We start from the raw sequence: 12,226 nt of genomic DNA, 5'->3' as shown, positions 1-12,226 counted from the left end.
TTTTTTTTTTTTTTTTTTTTTTTTTTTTTTTTTTTTTTGTGGTGCACATTTTTTTAATTTCAGGGATAATTTCTGAAAGGGGTTGCTTTGGCATTAAAGGTAGAAGATTGCTTCATTTTCACTTTTAGTCATCTAAATGATCCATATAGACTGCTGCTGCCTCTGTTGAGTTGTATTCCATTTTTCAAAGAGCAAGATTCACAATAACTTCATTAAATTTTGTTTCTAGAATGTGCATGTAAATTTCCTACTTTCTTTTTTTACTGTTTTGTCAATTTATTCTGTAGCAGATCAAATATACACTTCCAAGTGAATTTTCTGTCTTAGCTCTTAGCTTTTTATTTAAAGACATTTGGCTCAGCTAACTGTGTTTTCCACTTGTGCATTAGTGCCAGAAAATTCCTTTCTGCATTGATAATAAAAATATGCACAACCACAATAAAGTGAAATGCAAAGACACTACCTACCATCTGTCTTAATTTATAAGAAATTAGTCTGTAAAGAGGAAATAAAAGATTAAGTAAGTTTTGTCTTGCTTCCTGTTATTTAAGCGTAATAATACTGATTTTTTTTTTTGTAATGTTAAAAATGATAGATACCTTGATATTTGTTTTTTCATCACTGTTCTGATTTTGTGATGGTGATCTGTGCTGCTCTTTAACATTTGCTTTTCTGTAGCAGGAGATATTTTGTAGCTTTCCTTTGCAATATTGGTGTTTATTAATGTTACTGGTGTTTAATAATGGGATTTTTTTTTTAATTGGGTTTTCAGGTTTTCTCATTCTTGTTTTTCTGTTTTTCAACAGATGCTCTTAATGTACCTGTAAGGATCTCAGTCAGTGGCATTGAACCAGCCCATTGTGGTACAGAGGAATTTGATACAGAGAACACAATATGTGCTTTAAATATCCGCAAACAGACATCATGGGATGATTTTTCAAAAGCAGTGAGTCAGGCAGTGACAAACCATTTCCAAGCAATTTCTTCTGATGGATGGAGGAGCATAGAAGACCTGTCATTTAATAGTGCTGCAGAATCCAACATTGGCCTCAGTGCAAGCAGTATACTATCTGTCAAATTAGGTATTGATATTGGTGTAATAAGAAAAGCAAAAATGGGGGGTTTCTTGAGTTTGTGAAATCTTGTAAATAAGCTGAAAATATCTTTAGATTTCTGGATCTTTTAAAGCTCTCTTAAAGGAAGACCAGTACTGGGTGCCAAATTTGGAACAGTGCTGGCATGAAAGCATTCTTTACTTCTAGCTATGTGTATGATACAATTCATTTAGCACCTTAATTTGGGGACTACAAGGTCCGTGTACAGATGTAAAAGCTAGCTATTAAACTTGTGTCTTAATTGGCAGCAAACATTAGTATCCTCACGTCATGTATCAAATAATAGTATGATTTAGTACATGGGACTGTTTTGTTTGTCAAATTTGTCAGTGTATTCACACAACACAATCTTTGTAAGCAACTGAATATGCTGGAGCGTAGGACACTTTATAGAGATACAGGCAATATCTCTCTTTTTTATTTTTTTCTTTTTAACAGGAAACATTTCATGGTCAACAGGACAGATTTTTTCCCAACCACCATGGGACTTTTTGAAGAAGAACAGAGCTGAGCATATCACAGTGTTTTTGTTTGGTAATTTTCCATTCATAATTTTAAGTTTTGACTATTAAGACACTCCATATGGGATATATAATTTGTGAATCAATTCTTCAGTGTTGCTTGATGTTCAGAAATATCATATCTGATTAATTGTTTAACTATATTTGAAAGGGTCTGCAACATTTAGAAAATATGCTGGCACATAAAAGCCCTACTACCTTTTTCAGTCCTACAGTACTATCCATTTTACTGATGTCATGGTTACTCCTGTATCTATGTTGCTAGAGAAGTGCCTTTCATTTCTTCACCGTTTTGATTTGCATAGTTTGTCATTTTAGGAGACTGCTGTTGAATACAGCATGAAAAGCATGTCTGTCCATCATGCAGGCTTGTAAACATGAGAGATTTAGTAACCTTGTTTGTGTGTCCCTTTTTAAAGGACCTCAAGAAGGCTGCCTAAATAGTGTGACTTACGCATCTATGATCCATCTGCAGACACTTCAGAATTACCTCCGCCTGGTGAGTACTAAGCTACCTTCTCTCTGCACGCTATTTCTATGTGAAAATACTTCTGTAATAGTGTTGGCTAAAAAAAATTGATCTTCTACTCTGTGAAAAAAAAAAGTCAAAATTTCCAAAAAATTACATGGGATGAAAGCTGTTACTTTAACATAAAGTTCCCCCTAAATCTTACCCCAGTAAGTTTAGTCACGTGAAGGCATTTACTTTCTTCTTTAAATAGCTGCCATCTGATTAACTGAACTGCTTAAGAAAATATATTAAGACTTCTGTGATATCTTATTTCTTTCGAAAGTTGTTTTATTCCACTTTTTGAGAGGAAAAAAATTAGAATAACATTCATGTAAGCTATTATTTGAGACTTGAATTTTATTATTAGCTGATATATATAGCTCCTGCAACTTTTACATTTTATTTAATACCTCAAAATGTAAGGATAATTGGAGAATATGAGTTAACTTTCATAGATTTTTTTTTAAGATTGCTAATCAAATCAGAATGTGTTTTAAATCCGCATAATTTCTGCTATGTCCTCAGATAGTGTTTTATGTTGTTAGAAGAACAGTTAAGTGCCATAAGTTTCTGCTGTATTCAATAATACTGCAGAATTATCTGAGTGTATTCCCTTGCTGACTTTTTAGACATAAAATAGTTTTAGAGTTAAGACAGATGAAATAATTTTTATTCTACTGTATTGATAACATGATCCCATTTCAACTGGAATTGAAGTCCTTAAACTAAGTCCTTAAATTAGCAGTGACTTAAACTACTCTTTGATGATTTTAACATTCTGGTTTATCTATTTTAATGCAAAATAAAAAAAAAAAATATTTGTGACTCCTAAACTAATCCTTCTTACGTGACTTTTTCAAGTTGTAATGATTGTTATAATGACAAAGTACCTTTTCATGTAGTTTTACAAATTATTATATAAATTTATCAATATATTTTCAAGATGTTGTATGCAAATATTGCCTATTTAGAAACTAATATAGTAAGGATTATCAGCTCCGGTAGTGCAGATCAAAGAATTTTGCCTGTTAGGTGCTGGTTTTCTCATGTAGGTAGAAAAAAAATAAATCCAAGTCCAAGAACTTTCAAGAATAATTTCTTGTCTATCTTTAGGTTGAACAATACCGTAACGTCATTTTCCATGGTCCAGAAGGAAGTCTGCAAGACTATATAGCGTATCAGATAGCGGCCTGCATGAAGGTATGAACACAAACATATGAATTAAATTTGTTCATAAATTAGAGTTTGTTTCACCAAATCTATACATTTTCAACACAGCAAAAGCAAGTGGCTGCAGGATCCACGTGTGAAATTGTTAAAGTTGAAGTGGACGCTGGTTTCTCCAAGGAGCAGCTTGCAGAACTGTTCATCAGTAGTGGTAAGGTTATTTCAACAGGACTGAAGTTGGCAATTTTTAATGGTATAAAGTAAAGAAGCACACTAAACCATTTTGCACAGTGGGTAGCCTGTTTTAACAGCACCCATAGTTTTCCATAGTGCTTGGAGAATAATGATAAGAGTCTAAACTGAGGTAGAACTAAGCGTGACAGTCCAATAGGGAGCTCTGTTAAAAGTTCATGCCATTTAAGTAAAATTAATAGTTCTTAATATTATTTCTGTCTCATTCCTTTTTCCCTTTGTTTGTGAGCCTTTAAAAATTGATTGCTATAGTTCAGATCTACTGAATCAGAAATGAAAGTCTATTGTTGCCTTATTGTAGCTGTTCTAATGTGGTTATTTAAAAAAAAAAAAAGATATGAGAAGGGAAGATATAATTATTACCTTTCTGCAAATAAAAGGAGCAGTGAATGAGTTCTTAAGAAGTCAGACCATTTGCTTTTGATATGTGCTTGTTTACCAGATACTTCTGTGTAGATCTGAGCCAAATTTTGTCACATGGGCAAGCAAATGTTAATGTTAATGTTCTGACCCATTACTCTGGGCCAAAGTTTAATTTCTGTTAAAATGACCGGTTTTCTCTTAATGGATGTGAGTAGTTACATGTGGATTAAAGACCTGTTCCTTGGGTGCTCCGCAATGAAGTATTCTCAGCGTGGTCAGTAGGCTATGCCTGTGTAAATTCAAAATGAGTAATTGGTAAGAGAGAGAAAAGGACAGAGTAGCCAAAGATGAATGACAGTGAAAATGGGCAAAGTCTCTCATTTTTCTGCCTGCTGCTTTCTCCGTTGTTTTGCCGCATCTCCTCTCCCAGGAGGGCACTCTCCTCCTCTCTCTAACTGCTTCCATCAGACACAGAGGAGGTACCTTTCCTCCCCGCTGTCCAGCCACAGCCTCTGTGTAAAACAGGGCAGTAAGAGTCAGGAAACTGCAAATGAAGAGCAGTCATCAGCTACAGTCAGTTACTCTAAGTTTTGCCCTATTGCTCATCCTTTTCCTTAATGACCACCTTTAGTACCACCTACAAAAAGTTCTGAAACAATGGAAGGCACACTATACTCAAGACAAGTGTTTTGTTTAATATTTGTATTACAGACCCATTGATCTGGGATTTAGTGTTACAGGAACACTTGCAAAGGCTGTATCTTTTTTAGACAGTAAGATGTTAAAATCAGGAAAAATAAAGGAAAATATTTGAAAGATTAAAAAAGGCACTATATATATTTTTAATGCCTATTAGGTTCAAGTGTGCCTCTAACTAGCTCTGATTATTTGGGTGATTCTTAAAGATATTGAAGGAAGTTTTGAAGGGAGGATAGTAGCAAACAAATAGGCCATCTCACAGAGTGGTTAAGTTTCTTATAAACATGGAATATTCTGAATCCTTTTATCACTACATGGTATAAAGAGTGCATGTTATAAGTTTAAGATGTATTACAGCAAATGAAAGAAATGTTTCCAGAGAGCTTTGCTATCTTTTCTGTTGTATTTATTTTCAGTGTGCTGAAATCCTTCCTGTCTATGAAGATCCCATTATAGCTATTTCAGGAATTTATTTTGATAATAGCCTCCAATTATTTTTTTTCTTATTGTACAGTATGATATTCTTTCCATAGTTTGATTTTATGCTTCCAGTTTCTAACATATTATACAGTCTGTCTGCTTCTGTGAACAAGCTAAAAGGCAAAAAATACAATTAAAAAAATCCTTTGTTGCATTAGTAGCAGTAAAAGCTCTATACATGAATAAAAGTCAATTTTCATAAGTAGGCATTAATGGGATTTTTATATTTCAGCTTGTCTGGTCCCAGTTAAACAGCCTCCTGTAAGCAAGACAACCATTGTGATTTTACAAAATCTGGAGAGAGCTTCTTTATCTGAATTACTAGGAGATTTTCTGGAACCTCTTGAGAATCGGAGTTCGGAAAATCCTTGCACTATTCAAAGAGGTATTTAAAGATTCAGGATGGAGAAATATTTTTACTACAGTACAGTTATATTATAATATTAGACAAACAGGGAATTTGGAGAAGAAAAGTGCAATTTGTTCAGGTTTTATATTTTATTGTAAACAGTTGTTCTTAAATTAATATAGCTTTTTTAAAGGCTAATTTAGATGTGGGGTTTTTTTTTCTTTTTAATTATGTCACTGTTTTTTGCTTTTATATAAAATCATGTCAAAGCTTTGAGTATTTCTTTTTTTTTTTTATGGTTCTTTTTTAGCAAATGGAGTTTCTGGTGCCTTTTACTTTCATGAGAACTGCTTTTTACTGGGGACAATTGCAAAGTGTCATCTTCATGGCTCTGACCTGCTGGTTCAGCAGCATTTCCGTTGGGTTCAGCTTAGGTGGGATGGGGAACCAATGCGTGGCTTGCTTCAAAGGTTTTTAAGAAGAAAAGTTATAAACAAGGTAAGAACTTGGATCAGCTTCAGCAATTTTGTGAAATATCTAGGATAGTAATGACAAAAGCTGATCAGATAACGAAGTTGTTTCAGGGGAAAAGTGTTAATTTCTGGGAAGATACAGGCTGTGTGTCTGTAAATGTTGTGCTCGGTGTCATAGAGAAAGGTGTGTGACCATAAACACACAGGTTGGCTGCAAATAATGACATTGTGGATATTTGCTTATTCACTCTATGAAATCCTGTATTTATTTTTTTTCATCTTCTGTGGGAGCATGATAGGAAGAACCTGCTCAGCCAATGTAAAATCCGTTTCTCGAGGAATTTATTCTATATTTCTAAAATAAGATGGTTATATGTCATAGAATCATAGAATGGTTTGGATTGGAAGGGACCTTAAAGATCATCAAGTTCCAACCCCCCTGCCCTGGGCAGGGACACCTCCCACCAGACCAGGTTGCTCAAAGCCCCATCCAGCCTGGTCTTGAACACTTCCAGGGATGGGGCATCCACTACTTCCCTGGGCAACCTGTTCCAGTGTCTCACCCCCCTCACAGTAAAGAATTTCTTCCTAATATCTGATCTAAATCTCCCCTCTTTCAGTTTAAAACTGTTACCCCTCGTCCTATCACTCCACTCCCTGATAAAAAGTCCCTCCCCACCTCTCCTGTAGGCCCCCTTCAGGTACCGAAAGGCCGCTATAAGACCCGTCCAGAGCCTTCTTTTCTCCAGGCTGAACAGCCCCAACTCTCTCAGCCTGTCCTCATAGGACAGGTGCTCCAGCCTCCAATCATCTTCCTGACCCTGTGTGTATTTTTTAAGTTTTAAGCAGCAAAAAGAGTTTTCATTATTTTCAAATCAAAGATGAAAGAGGGGTGAAAATACATCAGTAGGGAAGCTGTTTTGAGCCAATAGGCCTGCTGAAGCTGGAAAAAATGTCCAAAAGAGAATAAAGATGGGAAGTCTGTTTTAACATGAACAAATAAATGGAGGACGGAAAATGAAAAGAAAGATGTGGGCAAAAGCAGAATTGTGGAATTTTGGAAGTTATTTGGAAGAAAACCATTCCAGTGTGATAGCAGCTATTGCAGACAGTCAGGCAGTGTTAGACGTTGGGAAGTGGAGTTTAATCAAAACAGCTGCAAAGGAAAATAATCTTGGCAGCAGCATTTTGAACAGGCTTAAAAAGGGACATTGTTCTAGGAATAGAAAAAAACTGTCAGTAGTAAAGAGTGCTGGGCTGGGACAACAGACCTACTGTCAGTTCTGGTGTTCAGCTGTATGTATCTTGGTTATCCTTGGGGATGTCATCTCCTGTGCCCTGTGCCACAGTTCTCATCTATAAAAGCTTCAAAGAGATACTAAAGAGGAAATGTGTGGTAACTGAACATTTCAGTTATGACAGTGAAGAAATTTAGAAACATTCCTAGGTATTCTTTAGTAGTAAGAACAGCAATACAAACATAAAAAAAGAATCATATGAAACGTATCCGTGAAACTCATAATAGACTACTCAGATTACTTTTTTCAGGTGCATAGTTATTTATAAGTACTTTTTTCTGCGTGAGATGCTGTTTACGCTTTTTCCCCATGTGCTTTAAATTTTGAGTCCCTACAGACGTAGTAAGCTGGAACCATTATGAGTTTTTCTTTGGTTGAATGTGTGAATGGTTTCCAGAATCCTTGCAAAGGATGGGAAGGGCAGCAATTGCCTGCAGGCGAGGAGGTGGGTTGGTTGGAGCTGGTATCTCACAGGTATTCCATGGTGCTGGAATGAGGGATAGGCCAGAGGACAGTGCAATAAAAGTATGTAGCAGGATCCTCTTCCATCCGCTTGAGGAAGAAGATTGTATTCTCAAGCCCACACTGGAGAATATCGAGTGATCTAAGCCCCTTTGTAAAAGGGTCAGAAACACTTTGATCGTAGATAATTCAAGATCAAAGAGAAGGGCTGTCTTCACTTGAGCACAAGGCCAAGAAATACAGCAACCAGACAACTGCAGGGCGGTGTATTCTGACATGTGCACAGAAAAAGGCTGGAAAACTGCTTTGGCTACCGGACTTGCAGACCATGTAACAGATGCCATTTTCTGGCTATTTTGTTTAGGCTTAAAAGCAATCCTTTGCAAGTCTCAGAGGTTAGAGTTTAACAAAGTAATAGTTACATTGAACAGAATTTGGGTAGTAATCTTATTAAGTTTATTTTCTCTAAAGCATATACGCAGATGGTGGCTATTTGGAGAAAAAAGCCATGTGTCTTTCTGTATCTTCCCTAATTAAATAATGAATAAAAATGCCCAGTGTGTGCTAGTACATTTCTTTTTAATAGATACATGTGCCATATGCAAACTCCAAATTCAAATGCCAGTCGGCGTGGGTCTTAAAATAGTGGATTCTAATGTTAAGAACACAAGAAAGATTAATCTGTTATAAAAATCTAAGGGAAAGTGAAGGCACGTTTATTGTTTGAACAATAGACTAATTCTGAGACCCTTGCTTGTGCCTTAATAGTCTTTTTTTTTTTTCAGATGAAAAGCTTTTTTTCCCTTATTTTTGGGCTATTTGGATATAAGGGAACAGTTTAAATGTTTTTCTACATTAGCATTAAATTATTCACCTGTAGACTCTGTCAAGAAGCTCTGCCTTCAGTGCTGGCAAACACTATCCCTGCTTCATCTTTTGATGCTTCCATTAATTCAAACTGAGGATAATCCTAGGATTAGGATGATGAAGACTGTAATTTGGATTTCAAGGAAATAGAAGATTTTTCTGGCACCAAATAATTTGCCTTTAACAAGGCATAGAATGGTTTAGGTTGGAAGGAGCCTTAAAGATCATTGAGTTCCAACCCCCTGCCATGGGCAGCGACACCTGTAAGTCTTAGAGGAAGGCATCTTTCCTTCACTGGTACCAACTATAAAATCAATATAGAAATCCACTGAGAACATGCCTGGATCAGACAGTCCTGTTCAGTGTGACTGTATACTCTTTCATATGCCCTATTTATATCATTTATATTGCACAGGATATGGTGAATGCCTCTTGCAATCCTAAACACCACAGAGAAAGCACCGCTGCCAAATCTGTGTCTCAGTTTCCCACAAGAAAGTGAAGACATGTCAGTTTATGATAAGGAGAGACCTTTTAAAGTGTAATTGGGTAAATAAGTTCTAATACAAGACTTCAGTATACTCCATAAAAAAGTTTCATCAGTTTTTGACTGTTCCTGATTTTCATAATAGCAATATCATAGCAGAAAAAAAAACAAACCTACAAGTTTTCTTGGGGTTTTGAAGAAGGTGTTTGCAGCCGAGGTCTTACATCATGTCAAACATCTTTTCTACCTGCAGTTCCGAGGCAAAGTGCCTCCTCCATGTGATCCCGTGTGCAAGATCATTGACTGGATTCTTGCTGTTTGGCACCAGCTGAACTCCTGCTTATCCCGTCTGGGAGCACCAGAAGCACTCATGGGGCCAAAACATTTCTTCTCTTGTCCCGTGGTGCCAGGACATGGCCAAGCCACAGTGAAGTAAGATTTCTCATCCCTGTTTGTTCAGTGCCAACTAGATTCTTACTGAAAATGTAGCAGTTACATTTCTCCCAAAACCCATCTGACTCAGCAACCTCGAAAAAAAAAAACCTTCAGCAGAAGTTATTGAAAGTTTTAAGATTTTTGTTTGACATTTAATTACTAGAAGGGCAATTTTGACTGACACCAGTGGGAACTGGGTGTCTAACACTAGTTGAAAGTCAGTCTTTTTGTGTGATCGTTCAGTTATTTTCTGGCACAGAGATTGCAAAATAGCGCTTGTTCGGAAATGGTCAAACCTTTAAAGTTTTTGTTCTTCGTTTCCAGACAGCGCTGTAAAGAAAGCTGTTCACTAGCCAACAGACTAAAATAAGGTTCAAGAATTCTCACCTTGAGAAGTTGGTAAAGTTTCCTTTTGAGGAAAGTTGTATTTGAGGGAAATCTAGAGAAGTGGAATGATTTCTCACTCTTTTTAATATCTGGTATCATTTTTAAACACACATAAAATTTCACAGATGTATTAGCATAGTGAATAAGGCAGATATATGCTTTTTAGCGTGGCTAGATGTCCACTAAAATAAAAGAAAAATTATGAAAATTGTGTCTGTTCTTGCAGAGTGCAAATTGCATTAACATCTGCTCACATTCCAAATTTTCTGCAAATGCTAGCGAGTGATACAAGAATTAATTATAGAATTTTAAAATATATTCATCTCATGCTAAGATGTTGCTTGGCTATATTAGAAAGGTAATGAGGCCCTAATTGAGATTTTGACTTATTCAGAACTCCAGTAATAAAGTTGGTTTCTGGAGCTGCAGTGTTACTTTTCTCACTCTGTTTCACAGCATCCTCCTTCATTGCTGCTCCTGATCCCACCCTGACTTCTCCCTCTTGCACTAGTTTCTGCTGATGCTTCTTCCAGTGTCCTTTGCTCAGCATGTGTGCACTGACTTTCTCATCTGTTGTTCCTTTCCACAATTCTTGATACATTTTGCTTGTTCATTTTCTTTTTTTTTCTTTCCCCAAAGGCCATATTATTTAATATCCAGGGTAATTACCAAAGTGTAAATCCACACGGAGCATTGACTTGAAATTTTATGGGTGCTATGAAATAAAAAAAAAAAATAATAAAGTATACCATGGCATCTATCTCCCGCCTTCTTGGTGAATCATGTCCTCTGAAATGTTCTAATCATTTATTTATTGCAATGGCGTTAGTAGTGGACAGAAAAATTATTCTTTAGGTACCTCAATTTTGCATTTCTGAGTTTGGATTTCTCCTAAGTGTAACTTGGACTGGATTCACAATCCTTTATTTTGAGCACAAACCCAAAATGTCTTTTTCAGTAGTGATATGCCATCAGACTCCTTGTTTTACTGTAGTTTTTGTCCACTAATAAACAATTAAAAAGCACAGCTCCAGTAAGCGCTTTCCGTTTGCTTTTAGTTTAGCAGCAGGATGGCTAACAGTGTGGTCATATAGCTAGCAATAGATGGGTTTAATTAGCAGCTCGCTGGTTGTTGTTATTTCAACATAATTATCCACTCCTGTCCTCTCGCCCCTCCTCTCCACTGTGCTGTTCTGCTGGTTTTTGCCTTTGTCACAGCCTCGCTGGGTGAGCGGAGTCCGTTAAGGGAGCAGAGAGCGATGGACAGAGCGGGCTTGTCCCGGGCAGGGTGTCAGCAGGAGCTGGTGGCTGGGAAGGGAGAGACCAGCCATGATGGGACACTGGTTCCTGCTGCTTTCTGTAGCTTCACATGTTCTGGAGATCACAGAGAACAAATGAGGGAAATTTTAGCTGCAATTTTTTTCTTGTTTTTGGTCTAGGGATTTAAAGATGACGTTCCAGCAGGAAAGAGTTTCACTTTGCCGGCCTTTTTCAGGCAGGGGATGCTGTACTTTTCCTAAGTATCAGCTGTATCAAAGAAGTGGGGACTTCATCAAAATGAGTGCAAACTTAAGACTGAATTTAAATACCAGGTTGGAATTTTATTTTGAGAGGATGGCAGTGTACAGCCTAGCAATTGTTAACTGATAGATTAGAATGGGCTCAGTTAATTTAATTTTTGCAGCGTTCATTTCTGACCATTTATACTAACAGTGTTGCAAAATGTCAAAAGCTTATACAGGCAGAAATATAGAGATAGAGTTCTTTATTAATAAAATGAAAGCAATTTTTTTTATTTTGGTAGTTTAATTCAGCTAGTGGAAGCAGACTGTATCTATATGAAACAGTACCTAAAACATTATGCTAAGGAACCTTCAAGAAACATCTCCAATATGCATTTTACCTCTTATTTTAACAACTGTGCTAATTATTTTTCTAAATAATGTAAGTTTTATCAAGCTAATTCCAGCACTTTGTAGCATAATTATATATCATAAAAACTCAATCTTATGCCTCACAACTAACCAAAAATACATCTACCAAATGATTCATGCATTCTAACTTAAAAAAACCTCTTTAAAAAGAAAAAGCAAAAAAAATCATCATAATCTTTTGGGTAATAAGATGGCTTCTGTGTATCAACACATCCACCAGAATGGTTCATTTAAGTCAAACACACATTTTAGCCTTCACTTTTTCTGAATGGATTTCTACAAAACCAAAACACAGCATTGTAGCCTGTCATTTCCTATAGACCTTTGATATAACCTTCTGGCTCTCAATCTCACCATCTTCCTCCCATTAGAGGAGTTAAAAAAAAAAAAGAGTTGGATTTGATCTAAAAAAGATTGTCTCAGTGT

General features: G+C 36.3%; 1 protein-coding gene across 1 annotated transcript in view; it reads left to right on the top strand.

Annotated features, from left to right (window-relative positions):
* The window catches only part of CTTNBP2 (cortactin binding protein 2), a 90,292-nt gene that overhangs the window by 66,469 nt on the left and 11,597 nt on the right, over positions 1-12,226 (top strand). Inside the window, exons 10-17 of the mRNA XM_014964029.1 lie at positions 807-1,082; positions 1,554-1,649; positions 2,056-2,135; positions 3,261-3,347; positions 3,426-3,525; positions 5,341-5,493; positions 5,768-5,955; positions 9,298-9,476. Of these exons, the coding sequence (XP_014819515.1) occupies positions 807-1,082; positions 1,554-1,649; positions 2,056-2,135; positions 3,261-3,347; positions 3,426-3,525; positions 5,341-5,493; positions 5,768-5,955; positions 9,298-9,476 (1,159 nt within the window). The remainder of the gene's footprint in view (positions 1-806; positions 1,083-1,553; positions 1,650-2,055; positions 2,136-3,260; positions 3,348-3,425; positions 3,526-5,340; positions 5,494-5,767; positions 5,956-9,297; positions 9,477-12,226) is intronic.

This window comes from Calidris pugnax, unplaced genomic scaffold (genome assembly GCF_001431845.1).
Source record: "Calidris pugnax isolate Ruff unplaced genomic scaffold, ASM143184v1 scaffold44, whole genome shotgun sequence".
NCBI lineage: Eukaryota > Metazoa > Chordata > Aves > Charadriiformes > Scolopacidae > Calidris > Calidris pugnax.
This window is presented reverse-complemented; position numbering and strand designations above follow the sequence as displayed.